Source organism: Salmo salar, chromosome ssa03 (genome assembly GCF_905237065.1).
Source record: "Salmo salar chromosome ssa03, Ssal_v3.1, whole genome shotgun sequence".
Lineage (NCBI taxonomy): Eukaryota > Metazoa > Chordata > Actinopteri > Salmoniformes > Salmonidae > Salmo > Salmo salar.
In genome coordinates, this window is record NC_059444.1 from 74,466,317 (window position 1) to 74,483,213 (window position 16,897).

The 16,897-nt window shown below is 39.4% G+C and overlaps 1 protein-coding gene and 1 long non-coding RNA gene across 3 annotated transcripts; one reads left to right on the forward strand and one right to left on the reverse strand.

Moving 5' to 3' along the window:
- Positions 1-3,135: 3,135 nt before the first annotated feature.
- On the reverse strand, positions 3,136-6,519 carry LOC123741711 (uncharacterized). Its single transcript, XR_006769234.1, has 2 exons — positions 6,400-6,519; positions 3,136-3,847 (listed from the first exon to the last, which is right to left on the reverse strand). It is a non-coding gene; the product is annotated as an uncharacterized lncRNA (long non-coding RNA).
- On the forward strand, positions 5,869-15,889 carry LOC106592805 (uncharacterized). Of its 2 annotated transcripts, none has more exons than XM_045715413.1 (13): positions 5,869-6,102; positions 6,409-6,521; positions 6,855-6,989; positions 7,081-7,120; positions 7,355-7,426; positions 7,536-7,583; positions 12,565-12,655; positions 12,802-12,867; positions 13,017-13,088; positions 13,185-13,280; positions 13,483-13,611; positions 14,083-14,169; positions 14,312-15,889. In XM_045715413.1, the coding sequence occupies exons 1-13, from the start codon at positions 6,024-6,026 to the stop codon at positions 14,394-14,396; spliced, it is 1,113 nt and encodes a 370-aa protein (XP_045571369.1). In that variant the 5' UTR covers positions 5,869-6,023; the 3' UTR covers positions 14,397-15,889. The 2 variants fall into 2 exon arrangements, with proteins under 2 accessions (XP_045571369.1, XP_045571370.1); XM_045715414.1 differs by having other exon boundaries at positions 13,486-13,611.
- The last annotated feature ends 1,008 nt before the right edge of the window (positions 15,890-16,897 follow it).

A 16,897-nucleotide genomic window follows, 5' to 3' on the forward strand; every position in this document is an offset into this window, starting at 1 on the left:
AATGCCAAGCGTCGGCTGGAGTGGTGTAAAGCTTGCCGCCATTGGACTCTGGAGCAGTGGAAACGCGTTCTTGCTTCAACATCTGTTAGTCCATCAAACGAATCTGGGTTTTTCGGATCCCAGGAGAACGCTACCTGCCGTAGTGCCAACTGTAAAGTTGGTTAGAGGAGGAATAATGGTCTAGGGCTGTTTTTCATGGTTCGGGCTAGGCCCCTTAGTTCCAGTGAAGGGAAATCTTAACTCTACAGCATACAATTACAATATAGATGGTTCTGTGCTTCCAACTATGGGGCAACAGTTTGGGGAAGGCCTTTTCCTGTTTCAGCATGACAATGCCCCCATGCACAAAGCAAGGTCCATAGAGAAATTATTTGTTGAGATCTGTGTGGAAGAACTTGACTGGCCTGGACACGTGACCTCAACCCCATCGGACACCTTTGAGATGACCTAATCGCCCAACATCAGTGCCCGACCTCACTAATGCTCTTGTGGCTGAATGGAAGAAAGTCCCCGCAGCAATGTTCCAACATCTAGAGGAAAGCCTTCCCAGAAGAGTGGAGGCAATTATAGCAGCAAAGGGGGGGACCAACTCCATATTAAAAACCCATGATTTTGGAATGAGACGTTTGATGAGCAGGTGTCCACATACTTTGGTTATGTAGTGTAGCAGAGACATCATTCTCACAGGGCCCAGTCTAAGAAGCTTTATTTTACTGAAGAAATTACTATTTGAGAGTTACAGCATGTTAGTTTTAAAATAACTTGCAGAATTTGTCCCAACTTCAGCAAAATATTTCACAGACATTTAACACACATCTATAATCCTACTTTCAGTAAAGAAAGTTGATGTACCATTTTCCTTTAGAGACTAGAGCTCTCAAACTCAACTCTGGACCTCAAAACAAGTTCCACTGCATTTTGTCATTCTTCCCCTCTAATCAGGGACTGATTTAGACCTGTGACCCCAGTTTAGTGCAATTAATTATCAGGTATTACAGAAAACCATCAGGCTCCGGACCTCGTAGGGTAAGAGTTGAGTACCCCTGCTCTAGAAAATACTACAACAGACTTTATTTAAACCACCGTTTTCATAGGAAAGCATGATTGGTCAGTTTAAACAGGTAACACTTCATATGGATGTTCTCTTTATAATGCATTATAGGAGCATTAATAACACCTTCTATTCATAATGCATCAGGATGCACAACATAGGTGCTAATAACTGCTCATGAACATCTATAACTGCATAAAGCATTATCACCAGGATGTGTAATGCCTTATGAAGCAAAGTATTACTATGCCAGATGCCATATTTGAAAAGCACATTAGGATCGTTATATTATACATTCTGTGCTCATTAAGTGGTAGGCTATATTCTAATTTCACTGCATACCCTCTTACACCTATGTAACTCTGTCTTGCGGGCATAAAGGGATAGTTCACCCAAATTACAAAACTACATGTTGTTCTTACCCTGTAAGCAGTCTATGGACAAGATAAGAAAGCAATCCATGCTTTGGTTTTGTTTACTGTACTTGGTTAGGGAAATGCAAACATTTTAGCATTTGTGGCACAAATCCAAGTCAATAACCCTGTTAAAAGCATTTTTTGCAAATCATCCTAAAGTGTCAACATTTGATTGTGTAGCTCAATTTAATCATTTTAAGATGATTTGGACATGAAGCATGAAAACAATGCAAGAAAGGGGATATTGTCTTAACATTACTTGACATGGGATTTGATCTAAAAAGTTAGCATTTGAAGACAGTGGTCAGGTAAACAAAACCAAAGCATGGATTGCTGTCTGAGCTTGTCCATATACTGCTTACGGGGTAAAGAAACCAAATGTAATTTAGATGAACTATACCATTTAACAGGAGTGTGGAACTCCTACGTGAAGTCGTTACAGTATAGCCCTCTGACGCAATTTCCTAAAGAGCATTTCATGTAGGTCATACCACTTAGCTTCATAATCATAAGGCATTATGCTGCCTGCTTAAAATGCTGTAGGAATATATAGACATGTATTAGCCATTAGTGCCTATGTCATGCAATATGATGTATAATGCATAGATTAGAAGGTGTTATGAAGGCAGAAGTGTTACCCACAGGTCTTGCAGAAGGAACTGTACCCCACATCCCCACCTACTAGTGACATTGTGAAAAATACCACACCTTTAGACATGAATTGTGTAGCTATGTTGACATTTGTGTTCACCGTTTCATTAGAACGTTTAACACATTGAGAGTGTCTGTCAGGTCAAATGACTTAGGCGAATGACATGCCCACGTACATTGAGACCTTATAACCTTAGTGTCAGAAAAGGTTCATTTTCTTCACATTTGAATTATGGTAATTTGACTTACTTGTAATGTATTTGATGTCATGTATGTGGGTTGGTCCCATACTTTATGAATGGTTTTCACCTGATGCTTTTATGGTTAGTTACCTTACACATGTATTTTGTTTCATTTCCTTATTACATTTTCATTACCATTTCATAGTACTATGCATTTTGACTGTTGGATTGATATGATCTACTCATACATTTCCAATAGAAGTGAGTGAGTTAAGCCTATTGTTTAATGAACGACTCAGGTCTGATAGATACAATTGTCCCTCATACTCTCATGTATTATATGTAACAAACTTTCTGCATGCATTTGAATGAGGAAACCTCCATTACTGTCATTGTCATATCTACTTTTTAGCCTGCAAGTTTAGGAAGACTATTCTGCAGGGTTTTGTGTTTTATATAATAGAAATGTAGAACCTAAGATTACTTCTTAATATTATAATATGTGTTTCATTCATTTCATCATTAAAACATTCCTTTCCAGCTTGTGGTTGTGTTTTCTTCAAATGAGACACTGGAGGAGAGCAAACTCTGATTTATCTAGTCTTCTGTCACTTTTGTTTTTAGTTTTTCAAATTCATGCAGACACACACACACACACACACACACACACACTAAGGCTCCTGGTTTCTACAGTAGCTACTGTAGACCCTCACAGATGTGATCATGTACACAACTGTACTGAGTCCAAAGTACTGTACAGTATGTCTGTCTTTATTAGGTGTCTAATGTGTTCACCAGTAACACACAGTAGACAATGATGGTATGGTACAGTATGTGGAGGATAATGAGTTTATTGATATGGACATTTCCCATAACTTTTGCCTGTGGTAGTGATACATGTTATGTACTCCTCTTCTTCATACAGATGGACGGAAAGACAGACAGACAGGTGGGCTGAGTTTGCCTGTGTAGATGGTTGATAGATTGTTACATGATGCCTCTCCCTCAGTAGTTTCCCTGTGTAGACGGTTGATAGATTGGTGCATGATGCCTCTCCCTCAGTAGTTTCCCTGTGTAGACGGTTGATAGATTGGTACATGATGCCTCTCCCTCAGTAGTTTCCCTGTGTAGACGGTTGATAGATTGGTGCATGATGCCTCTCCCTCAGTAGTTTCCCTGTGTAGACGGTTGATAGATTGGTGCATGATGCCTCTCCCTCAGTAGTTTCCCTGTGTAGACGGTTGATAGATTGGTGCATGATGCCTCTCCCTCAGTAGTTTCCCTGTGTAGACGGTTGATAGATTGGTGCATGATGCCTCTCCCTCAGTAGTTTCCCTGTGTAGACGGTTGATAGATTGGTGCATGATGCCTCTCCCTCAGTAGTTTCCCTGTGTAGACGGTTGATAGATTGGTGCATGATGCCTCTCCCTCAGTAGTTTCCCTGTGTAGACGGTTGATAGATTGGTGCATGATGCCTCTCCCTCAGTAGTTTCCCTGTGTAGACGGTTGATAGATTGGTGCATGATGCCTCTCCCTCAGTAGTTTCCCTGTGTAGACGGTTGATAGAACAATTGTCTTGTTTTTTTTCATTTTCAGATAGCCAGGGTCACACTCCAACACTCAGACATTATTTACAAAATATGCATTTGTGTTTAGTGAGTCCACCAGACCAGAGGCAGTATGGATGACCGCGTGTTCTCTTGATAAGTGTGTGAATTTGACAATTTTCCTGTCCTGCTAAGCTTTCAAAATGTAATGAGTACTTTTGGGTGTCATGGAAAATGTATGGAGTAAAAAGTACATTATTTTCTTTTGGACTGTAGTGAAGTAAAAGTAAAAGTTGTGAAAAATATTATTAAAGTAAAAAAAAAATAATATTAAAGTAAAGTACAGATACCCCAAAAAATGACTTAAGTAGTACTTTAAAATATATACTTTACACCACTTTTAAACAGCATGATCATTACACAGGTGCACCTTGTGCTGGGGACAATAAAAGGCCACTCTAAAATGTGCAGTTTTGTAACACAACACAATGTCACAGATGTCTCAAGTTTTGAGGGAGCATGCAATTAACATACTGACTGCAGGATTGTCCACCAGAGCTGTTGCCAACTAATTTAATGTTAATTTCTCTACCCATAAGCCGATACCAACATTGTTTTAGAGAATTTGGCAGTACATCCAACCGGCCTCACAACCGCAGACCACGTGTATGGCGTCATGTGGGCGAACAGTTTTCAGATGTCAATGTTGTGAACAGAGTGCCCCATGGTGGCAGTGTCGTTATGGTATGGGCAGGCATAAGCTACGGACAATGAACACAATTGCATTTTATCAATGGAAATTTGAATGCACAGAGATACCGAGACGAGATCCTGAGGCCCATTGTCGTGCCATTCATCCGCTGCCATCACCTAATTTTTCAGCATAATAATGCACAGCCCCATGTCGCAAGTATCTGTACACAAATCCTGGAAGCTGAAAATGTCCATACTCACCAGACATGTCACCCATTCAGCATGTTTGGGATTCCATGGATCGACGTGTACAACAGCGTGTTCCAGTTCCCGCCATTATCCAGCAACTTCGCACAGCCATTGAAGAGGAGTGGGACAACATTCCATAGGCCACAACAGCCTGATCAACTCTATGTGAAGGAGATGTGTTGTGCTACATGAGGCAAATGGTGGCCACTTCAGATACTGACTGGTTTCTGATCCACGTCCCTACCTTTTTTTTAAGGTATCTGTGAGCATCAGATGCATATCTGTATTTCCAGTCATGTTATATCCATAGAATAGGGCCTAATGAATTTATTTCAATTGACTGATTTCCTTTTATGAACTGTAACTCAAAAAGATCTTTGAAATTGTTGAGTGCTGCATTTATATTGTTCTTCAGTATAAGAGACAGGACTTTGGATGAGGGGTTATCCCACCCTGGAGCTCCAGAATTCCATTGGCTTGTGGGTGTAGATGTGTAAATCAAACCAAGGTTGCAATTGGAGTGATATAATTATAACTACAACTTCACACCAAGTCCTTTAAAATACTTTGCATGTTTGATTACCTATTCAAATCAAAATGTCCTTGTGCACCTAGTGTTCATCTAACTCCATGTCTTTATAAATCACAACTTTGAACACTTTGAGCAACGAGGCACAATAAAAGGTACAGCCCATATCAGTTACCTATTGAGAAAGTTAAACCAAAGACAGTACAGTATGAAGATAGGCTAAAATTGCTTCTTCAACAGAAATCCCTGATCACACTTGAAGGTGATGTCATGGTAATGTTGGCTAGCTAAGCTCATGCACAGACACAAGTCATCGGGTCTAACGGTCGTCTCGCGCCAATTTGCCATGTGCAGGCCGCTAAATCAAAGGCACTCTTTCGATATAAAGTAATTTTTTATGAAAATAGTTGGAGTAATAACATGTTGAAATACTTAAGACATTGGCTCAAATCTAGAATGTGCCTTCGAATTTTGAGAAAATTAACAGCTAAGGAAGAATATTTCTCTTGTCTCATTGACTTCTCAAACCCGAATCCCCGGCCTGGTCTACTTAGTCTGCTTAGCAAGCGTTCCCGCGATGTTGCGTATCAAGGTTTAGAAACTGTGGTGATACAGTCACTTATAACTCCTTCTGTTTTCTAAACGGAAGTTACTGAAGCAGGAAGAAGAAAAGTGTTTTTTCTTTTTACAGAACCAGCAAGCAAGATGGCAGCTCTAAACAGACCACAGACTAAAATGTATCCATTCAGCCTGTTGTTTGTCTTTTTGGTGCTCCCGTATCAAGGTAAAGACTAAGTTGTAACAGTATTTGCACTTTAACATTGCTACATTGCTATAAAACTCCCTGAAGGCAGAAAGTTCTCTTACTGTATTGTGTCACCTGGGCGAGGTCGGCTAGCAACCCGTTAGCCTCATACACAACCTGTTTGTACCTGTGATTTGTTTAACTGTATTAGGATCTCAAACATTGGCAGCTGCAGTCTATCTCTATTTCATTGTGTTTGTGTTTAAGGAAGTTTGTTAGTAACATTAAAGTAATGTTACATAGAAAGTTGTACTAAATGAATGTCTTCTTCCGTACCTTGCTTAGCATGCTCTCCCATCAAGAAAATGGACAGGTGTGAAGATTTCAGGACAGGAAATGGATATGTGTACCCATATGAAACTCCGGCTGGATCTGGAATTGAGGTGTACTCAAACAATGTTAGTGGAGATCTTATGGTTTTATTCAGGATTTGTACTACAGACTTTGTCTTGATTCTCCACCCTTCCCCCAAGTGCAGACTTGCACACTTCCCGACATGGATTTCACAATGTTGGAAAGTCCCTGCAGCTAATGTTTACACCAATCCAATCCTTTTAACCATGGCGGGAAGTGTGCAAGTGTACACTTTGGGGAAAAGGGTGTAGAATCAGGACACAGACTGTATATGTTGGTATTTTTTTAGATAATAAGTACTATGTTGTATGACAAATCAGGGCTTTTTGATTCAAACCTGAATTCAATTCTTTCTTTTCTTATGTGCTTTCCCACAGATTCCAATAGCCTACCGTGGCATGAACAAGCCTTTTGAAGCAAATGTTTCTGATAAGGTGATAAGTGTCAACAACAGTGCTGTCATCCTCTCTGAATGCCTGAATCTGACATTCACATTCTTTCATGTTCTCCAGGTGAGTCCTGTTATTATTTCACACAATTGAGATGATTTGATTGTTGAAAATGATTTTAGAGATTCTTACTTCCCATGTGTCTTCTCTTAAGGGCATGGTTGAGGAGTGCCATTTGCATTACATTGTTGCAGGTAAAGAATGATTTTCCTATTTTCTTTCATTTTAAACTTCTTGCACTTTCATATTGGTACACATATCCAAGGCAGTTAACGCTAATTTCTCTGGATAAGAGCGTCTGCTAAAATGTAACCAACGTAGACTGACAATTCAACTGACATTTTAATTTACAATCCGACTGACACCCCGGGTGAGTACTCTAATATTAGCAAACTAATATCACCTCTTTGTCTGATCTTTGTCTGTAGAGAGGGAGCATGAGGCTGTGACAACTATCACTCTGACTGACAATCTGACTGACACCTCGGATGACACGTCAGGTAAGTACTCGTAACTAACATAAAGACAGCTCGTTACTGTCTATAGCATCTCCATCTGTAATAAAGTACATATTCAATTGAAATTACTTTACTCTCTGATTAAACTCAGGAAATGGAGACAAAGCCAAAGCCACTAGCCCCACAAAGGAAATCACTGGTAAGTGTTTCCATATTGTTTCTTTTGTTTGACATTCTACTGTCACCATAGCTCCTTCTTCTTTTTCTTCTGAACCCAATTATGGACAAATGCGATAAGACAAACAAACCCCTAACTAAATCAGCAAGAGTTTTGAACACTCTGGATTCAGAATGTGGACTAGTTGATGTCTGGCATGAGATCAAACCTCAAGCCAAAGATTATACTTTTCTAATGTACCCAACTCATATTCCAGAATAGACTACTTATTTTTTCCCAAAAGCTATCTGCTGTGAACAGTTGCTCCATTGGTACGTTTGATTTATCCAATCATGTCAAAATATATTTATCTGTGAACCTGAGCAGCTTTGTTCCTCTATCCAGAAATTAGAAACTTAATACATCTCTAATGGCAGATTAAAATTTCAGAGCAGAAATGCATTGTGGGATTGTGAATTACATACAAGATAATAGTGACCCTACTGTACATTAGATGCTTCCACTGTATGGGAGGCGGCAAAACCCACCCGAAGTGGTGAAATTATTTCATATGCATCATTTAAGAAAAAGAACAGTGAGAAGTTGTGTGACATTAAGAAAGATGCGAACAATTGCACAAAAGGTTTTCTACTGAAAATTGGAGGCACATACATCTTGAAGCAAACTAAATCTTTAACAAACTCACCATATCAATGATAACATGTTCCATGTTGACAAAAACATATGAATATGATAACCAAGTTAGCTCCTTGCCTATCAATTATAAAAGGAGCAACCAGAATGGACGTTACACGTCCCCTCTTTAGCAAAATGAAAGACCTCATCCGTTGGTCCACTCTCCCATAACAATGATTGGAGGATAAACATAATACTGGTCAAACCTGAGTCTATGGGGTCTGGGTCTGTCCAATTTCCAACTTTACTATTGGTCAGCCCAAACTCGCAAATTGTTGTCTGGGTCTTTGGGCAGATATGACTCCCTATGGGTTCAGATTGAATATCAATCTAGCCATCCTTTGCCTTTGAATCAGTTTCATCATATTTGTGATGACAGTAAGTACACATTAATGGCATGGGCAGACTGTAGAAAGCACTTGGGTATTTCAAACACGTTTTTTTTTATATGCTCCTATTTCTTGTTGCCCAATGTGTTCTTAAAAGTCGGCCTTCATAATTGGTGCTCGCTGGGTCGTAGGAGGATCGCAGACTTGTTCCATAGTGGATTAAATACAATGAAGGGATTTATCCAAATCCATACTGAATATAACATCCCTGGTACACATTTGTTTTAAGTGCCTTCAAATCAGAAATGTTATCTTTATATTTATCAAAGAATTAAAGCTGAGATCTCAGTTATCAGAAAATAATTAATAACCACATCTATATTAGCAAGTAATACTTGCTAAGATGTATTGTCCATTATCCAAACATTATGAATCCTCCTTTGTTTCACTTCAAAGGATGTGGGAAAATGACTTTGATGAGGAGGTATGACTTGAGATCTGTAATAAGATCCACTTCCCATTTACTAGTCCCAATATTAAGGAGACTAACTACAAATTAATGTTCAAGTTTTAGCTTACCCCTGTTGAATTAAACTGTATGTTCCCAGACACTAAATTGCCTGAAATGTAAGACAGAGAAAGTACCTTTTTTTCATTTATTCTGGCATTGCAATAAGCTAATGGATTTCTGGCACTCTATTCATACAGCCACTCAGATCATTTAGATATGATATTGGTACAATCCAGTGGCGGTTGGTGCTGTTTATGATGAGGGAGGACAATAAACATTTTTATGGGCCTTTTTTCTATTACAGCATATTGGATGACTGTCATTCATATTCCATTCACCCAGCTCAATGTAACATCGATAGATTTAGGCCCCTACATGATACTCTAATTTTCCCTATAGCCTTTATGATGTTGCTACAACCTAGCCTATGAATGAAAGTTTACAATGTAGGTGCACAGGTCGAGATACATTTTAGTAATCAAGATGACAGACAGTGACACATTCAATACCGCCTTGCACACTCTGGCCTGCATCTAGCTGATCTAGGGTGTAATCATTAGTCCAACAGTTGCAAACGAGAGTTACTATTGGACAAATTCAGGTATGTTTATCCCAGTTTCGTTCTGTTTGCTTCCGTTTAGGAAATATTTTTCAACAGAATCGGCTGAGTGAATACACCCCGATCAAACGCAAAAACAGTTCACTTTCATAGGAGCCAGATCGTTGTATAATTCCTTCTCGTATCTATGCCCTCTCCTCCTCTCACCTTTTATTTCTCTCTCTCTGAGTCAACTACTCACCACATTTTATGCACTGCAGTGCTAGCTAGCTGTAGCTTTTTCTTCAGTACTAGATTAATTCTCTGATCCTTTGATTGGGTGGTAAACATGTCAGTTCATGCTGCAAGAGCTCTAATAGGTTGGAGGATGTCTTCCGGAAGTTGTCATAGTTTCTGTGTAAGTCTATGGAAGTGGATGAGAACCATGAGCCTCCTAGGTTTTGTATTGAAGTCAGTGTTCCCAGAGGAGGAAGGAAACTAGCTGTCCTCTGGTTACACCATGGTGTTACCCTGCAGAGTGCTGTTGTGGCTACTGTAGACCTTCATTGCAAAACAGTGAATATATTTAGTATAGTTTTATCTAAAAAAAGATCACTTTTTGAAGGTTAGAATATTTTTATTAATATCAAATTATTTGAGGAGGATGGTTCCCCCCTTCCTCCTCTGAGGAGCTTCCACTGGTACAGTACCCAAGCCTTTACCTCCTTAATCAAATGCTGAATACTGTGCTTGATTCAGACAAGATAATGTTGCTGACAACTTACTTTGCAAATAAATGTATTCTTGTGTGTTGGAAAAATGACAACCCACCCACTTTTCATCTGTGGCTAAAACAAGTTGCAGACTTCTTGCCATTAGAAAAATGAATAATGGACTTCAGATCTGCAGATCCACATTCTTGAAAGTATAGTTTTTTATTGAAAAAAGCACTTAAAATAGTACTTCTATTTCTTATTTTATCTACATTTATTGCACTAGTTGTTTGAAAATCTCTGAAAATGTGTCTGCATTAACAACACTAACAGTATTATGATATTACAGTATATCTGCTGCTATCAATAGCTAAGTTGTAATACTAACTGCTTTAAAAACTGATGAAAATGATGTCTGCTGCTATTTTATTTAGTTTTGCATGGAATGTATTTTCTGTTAGTCTGTATAATTGTTTATTTATTATACAGTTGAAGTCAGAAGTTTACATACACCATAGCCAAATACATTTCAACTCAGTTTTTCACAATTCCTGACATTTAATCCTAGTACAAATTCCCTGTCTTAGGTCAGTTAGGATCACCACTTTATTTTAAGAATGTGAAATGTCAGAATAATAGTAGAGAGAATGATTTATTTCAGCGTTATTTCTTTCATCACATTCTCAGTGGGTCAGAAGTTTACATACACTCAATTAGTATTTGGTAGCATTGCCTTTAAATTGTTTAGCTTGGGTCAAACGTTTCGGGTAGCCTTCCATAAGCTTCCCACAATAAGTTGGGTGAATTTTGGCCCATTCCTCCTGACAGAGCTGGTGTAACTGAGTCAGGTTTGTAGGGCTCCTTGCTCACACTTTTTCAGTTCTACCCACAAATATTCTATAGGATTGAGGTCAGGGCTTTGTGATGGCCACTCCAATACCTTGACTTTGTTGTCCTTAAATCATTTTGCCACAACTTTGGAAGTATGCTTGGGGTCATTGTCCATTTGGAAGACCCATTTGCGACCAAGCTTTAACTTCCTGACTGATGTCTTTAGATGTTGCTTCAATATATCCACATAATTTTCCTACCTCATGATGCCATCTATTTTGTGAAGTTCACCAGTCCATCCTGCAGCAAAGCACCCCCACAACATGATGCTGCCACCCCCGTGCTTCACGGTTGGGAGGGTGTTCTTCAACTTGCAAGCCTCCCCCTTTTTCCTCCAAACATAAGGATGGTCATTATGGCCAAACAGTTCTATTTTTGTTTCATCAGACCAGAGGACATTTCTCCAAAAAGTATGATCTTTGTCCCCATGTGCATTTGCACACCGTAGTCTGGCTTTTTTATGGCGGTTTTGGAGCAGTGGCTTCTTCCTTGCTGAGCGGCCTTTCAGGTTATGTCGATATAGGACTCGTTTTACTGTTGATATAGATACTTTTGTACCTGTTTTCTCCAGCATCTTCACAAGGTCCTTTGCTGTTGTTCTGGGATTGATTTGCACTTTTCGCACCAAAGTACGTTCATCTCTAGGAGACAGAAAGCGTCTCCTTCCTGAGCGGTATGACGGCTGCGTGGTCCCATGGTGTTTATACTTGTGTACTATTGTTTGTACAGATGAACGTGGTAACTTCAGGCATTTGGAAATTGCTCCCAAGGATGAACCAGACTTGTGGAGGTCTACAATTTTTTTCTGAGGTCTTGGCTGATTTCTTTATATTTTCCCATGATGTCAAGCAAAGAGGCACTGAGTTTGAAGGTAGGCCTTGAAATACATCCACAGATACACCTCCAATTGACTCAAATGATGTCAATTAGCCTATCAGAAGCTTCTAAAGCCATGACATCATTTTCTGGAATTTTCCAAGCTGTTTAAAGGCACAGTCAACTTAGTGTATGTAAACTTCTGACCCACTGGAATTGTGATACAGTGAATTAAAAGTGAAATAATCTGTCTGTAAACAATTGTTGGAAAAATTACTTGTGTCATGCACAAAGTAGATGTCCTAACCGACTTGCCAAAACTATAGTTTGTTAACAATACATTTGTGGAGTGGTTGAAAAACGAGTTTTAATGACTCCAACCTAAATTTATGTAAACTTCCGACTTCAACTCTCTCTCTATATATATATATATACAGTATGTGTCATGTTTTGTTCCTTTACATGATACTTCTATAGCACAGTTTAACAGGATCTCAACAACTGACGTAGACAGCTTTTTGTTTTTCAGCTGGTGTTGTGGTTATCTTGGTTCTGCTGCTGGGCATTGCTGGTTTCTTAGCGTACAGATATGGCTACATTCCTTGGAGAGACAAACATCGGTGAGTACCTTTTATGATCTGCAGCAACAATAGTGCTCAGAGTGTACAGCCAGTCAGCTTAGCTGTCCAAAATGAATTCAGAGAGGATAAACTAAGGACTTAGGACTGAACGCAACCTTTCCTTTGTTCATCACACACCACGTCAGATTTGCTCTTGCACAGCCAGCTTGGCTGGGTCGGGACTACCTTAACACCAACGGGGAAAACCAGAGGTGAGTCAGACTCAGTCAACCTGAGGACATTTTTAGTAGCTACGTGGTTTAATGTGCTTCATTATACATTACGAAATATCAGTAATCATGCCAGACAACAGCTTAGAGCAGCAAGAAGTAACACGTGTTGTTGTTTTAACTTCTCTAAGGGACAACGGAGATCCTGATGATCCAGCTGCTGAGGACGCTGAGTCTCTCCGATCTGTGCTTGTCGTTGGCAGGTTAGACAGCCTATCTGTTGAATGTAATATTTATGCTCCTACTATACTTCATGTCTTCCTCAATCTATAACTGCATTTGTCCCTTTGAACCATCAGGGACCAGGGGGATGGGGTGGAAGAGGAGAGGGAGCCACCACACAGTCAGGAGACACATGTTGAGTCCTCTCTGCTGAATGGACATCTTGTGAACAGGTTAACCTTTCTCTGAGAAAGACCCTCATTACTTCATTACCGGTTGAGTCTCACTATCCTCAGTCAGAGCTGATCCCATGAGTCATTGATCCCACAGGTTTAATAGAAAGACCCGTTTGTTTAACACATGATCCTTATATTCTAATACCTGTTATACCTAATGAGCATGGTAAATGCTCACGCATGTTAAATCTTTTTTTAGCAGTCAAGGAGAGAGAGGTGAGCCAAGCGAGATGTTCGTTCAGTCAATGGGCAGTGAGGGAACAGATACTGAATTCTCTCAGAAGAGACATGCTGGATTTCCTCTGGTGAATGGAAACCATAAGGCCAGGTAAACTTTACCACATGATGAATACCTTGACAGATCTTCATTGAATGATACAGATGTAGGATCTTAATTTGAGCCGGTTTGCTACAGCAGGAAAATAATCCTGCAGCAACAGGGCAAATCAAATCGGTCATTTTAAAGTGGAAATTACCAACTTTAGAAGCCTTTTTAAACTTTGAATACACTACAAGTTTGCATTTCCTGTTGTGCAGAAAAATGCTCAGCAACAAAAGAGTGATCAAATTAAGATTGTACCTCTGTAATCTCACAATGGGTCATGTAATAACGTTTGTCTTGTGGTGGATCAATGATGATGTCAGGTAAACTTGACTACATATTGATTCATCCACAACTCATTGAGTAATAATGTCACCAACCCCATTTTCCCACGGTTCATGTTAGCCTCTGTCTCTTTAGTGGACAGTATTATGGTGGATCATGAATGTGAATGTTGATGTCTTATTACTCCAACAGGGTTAACAATGAGACTAAGGAAGTGACTCCTGGTGCACAGAGTCCAGGACCTCCTCAGATGAATGGAGGACCTCCCATGTCTGACAGGTGATATTGTAACTATTGCTAAAGTAACACTGTTCTGAGCTTTTTCTCCACTGTATTGTAATTGTAGGTACAGGACTGTATAATAACCATGTTTTTGCCATGTTTCCTGATCCAACCTGTCTTACTGTGTTCTGTGTCTAAGGTTGGAGAACAACCCTGTTGGTCAGTGGATGAAGAAAACTGCTCTGGTGAACAAGCAGGACCAGGACTGGTCAACAATGGCATGAAGCCAGTTGAAAATATATAGCATATAAGATGAAACTAAGTGTAAATATAATAAAATAAAACATGATATACACTGTAATATAAAACAGTATAATATAATATGATATAATATCGTAACACTTACTTGAAGCTGCTTCTTGTATAGTGTTATATATTCTAATGAATGCATTGTTAACAACATGAATGATGCATTAATGCATTCATAGGACATAACTGTATAGTAAAATGCTAGTATAATACTGTGCTGGTAAACTGCTAGCTGTGGGGTTGCCCCCAGCTGTGGTTTCTATTATTCAGAGTATCTACACTCAACTGTGGTTCAAATACATAGTTTTTAGCTTAGTTGTTACCGTAAACTAGCCCTTCTTAGAGACAAAGTTATGGAAAATGCCGTATAACTACTTACCATTCTGAAGTGTAACAGTCAGGTTTTTATGTAACAATTGTTAATCCCTTTTTTAAATGTTTATTTATATATTTGTTTGCTTTGATTTGATTGAATTAGTATGACTAATGCTTCAATGACCATGCATTATTTTACCCTGCCGTATAGAAGGATATTATTTTACCCTCCCGTATAGAGGGATATTATTTTACCCTCCCGTATAGAGGGATATTATTTTACCCTCCTGTATAGAAGGATATTATTTTACCCTCCCGTATAGAAGGATATTATTTTACCCTCCCGTATAGAAGGATATTATTTTACCCTCCCGTATAGAAGGATATTATTTTACCCTCCCGTATAGAGGGATATTATTTTACCCTCCCGTATAGAGGGATATTATTTTACCCTCCCGTGTAGAAGGATATTATTTTACCCTCCCGTATAGAAGGATATTATTTTACCCTCCCGTATAGAGGGATATTATTTTACCCTCCCGTATAGAAGGATATTATTTTACCCTCCCGTATAGAAGGATATTATTTTACCCTCCCGTATAGAGGGATATTATTTTACCCTCCCGTATAGAGGGATATTATTTTTCCCTCCCGTATAGAAGGATATTATTTTACCCTCCCGTATAGAAGGATATTATTTTACCCTCCCGTATAGAAGGATATTATTTTACCCTCCCGTATAGAAGGATATTATTTTACCCTCCCGTATAGAGGGATATTATTTTACCCTCCCGTATAGGATATTATTTTACCCTCCCGTATAGAAGGATATTATTTTACCCTCCCATATAGAAGGATATTATTTTACCCTCCCGTATAGAAGGATATTATTTTACCCTCCCGTATAGAAGGATATTATTTTACCCTCCCGTATAGAGGGATATTATTTTACCCTCCCGTATAGAAGGATATTATTTTACCCTCCCGTATAGAAGGATATTATTTTACCCTCCTGTATAGAAGGATATTATTTTACCCTCCCGTGTAGAGGGATATTATTTTACCCTCCCGTATAGAAGGATATTCTTTTAGTGACTAAAACATTTTCCATTATCCAAAATATATTTAATTAAAACATATATATTTCTTCTCATACCGCATGCTGTATGTTCTTCAAATATAATTGGAGCACAGAGACACCCTTTAGGAGCGGAAGACAATCTGCTCATCTCTAATATCCTACTTGGCTTAGATGAGAAAGGGAATGCAGAGAGGTGTGAAAGGGAGGACACTACTCTGTAGCAAACACTAACAGAGAGGAGAGAACACTGTGGTGCATAGATGGAGGGGGGATAAAGGAGAATCATAGCCTACTATCACTACCTTGACACATACTGTATAATAGAGGAACACAGCTAAATCCAAACACTTGAGGGCAGTAAAGAACCAGGAAGAACCCAGTGACATCACCAGTGCTGGTTCAGTCTTAGTTTAATAGCTGACTGTCTATTATTACAGCGATGTTAGGTTCTGTGGGTGATGTGTACTACTCATGCCATCTCAGAGTGCCCAAAATGGCCACTAACCTTGGCAAGGGCTATTTTTACCTTTCTGCTGAGATGGCCTCACCTCTGTGGCTGTATGAGTGCTGGGGAGTGGAGGAGTGTATCTGGGGTGACACGGAGGCTGTGTGAATGATGCAGATTGCCCCTCTATCTGTCTGCCTAGTAGGCCCTAGGCGTGTGTTCACGTGTGTCTTTTATTGTAACAGTGCTGAAGTGTGGGGTGACTGGGTGGTCAAGGCTGGAGAGCTCCCCCACAGGGACTACCACTGAGGAGGCACAGTAGGGGCCAGGAGAGGGAGGAGTGTGTGTATCATACATGTACTACAATGTACGAAACACACACATTATATTTTGTATGAAACACACACACACACACCGAGCAGACAGAGCAAAGGAGCAGAGGGACAGGATTGATGATGATGGTAGTAGGAAGCCATATAATTATGAATTAAGACGCTCTGATGCACATAATAATTAGCTAAGAGCTAATTAGCTAACGATTAGATTCTACAATGGCCAGGATTATGAGCCATCAAGGAAACGAACCCCTCCAGGAGACACTTATCAAACACTGATGACACACTATCAGTAACAAG

What these genes read in the sequence shown, in the direction of transcription:
- LOC106592805 (XM_045715413.1), top strand. Translation starts at nt 6,024, where the DNA reads ATGGCAGCTCTAAACAGACCACAGACTAAAATGTATCCATTCAGCCTG. An exon ending in CACCTCGGATGACACGTCAG is followed by an intron (nt 7,427 to 7,535) that starts GTAAGTACTCGT and finishes GATTAAACTCAG; the next exon opens with GAAATGGAGACAAAGCCAAA. An exon ending in AATGGAAACCATAAGGCCAG is followed by an intron (nt 13,612 to 14,082) that starts GTAAACTTTACC and finishes TTACTCCAACAG; the next exon opens with GGTTAACAATGAGACTAAGG.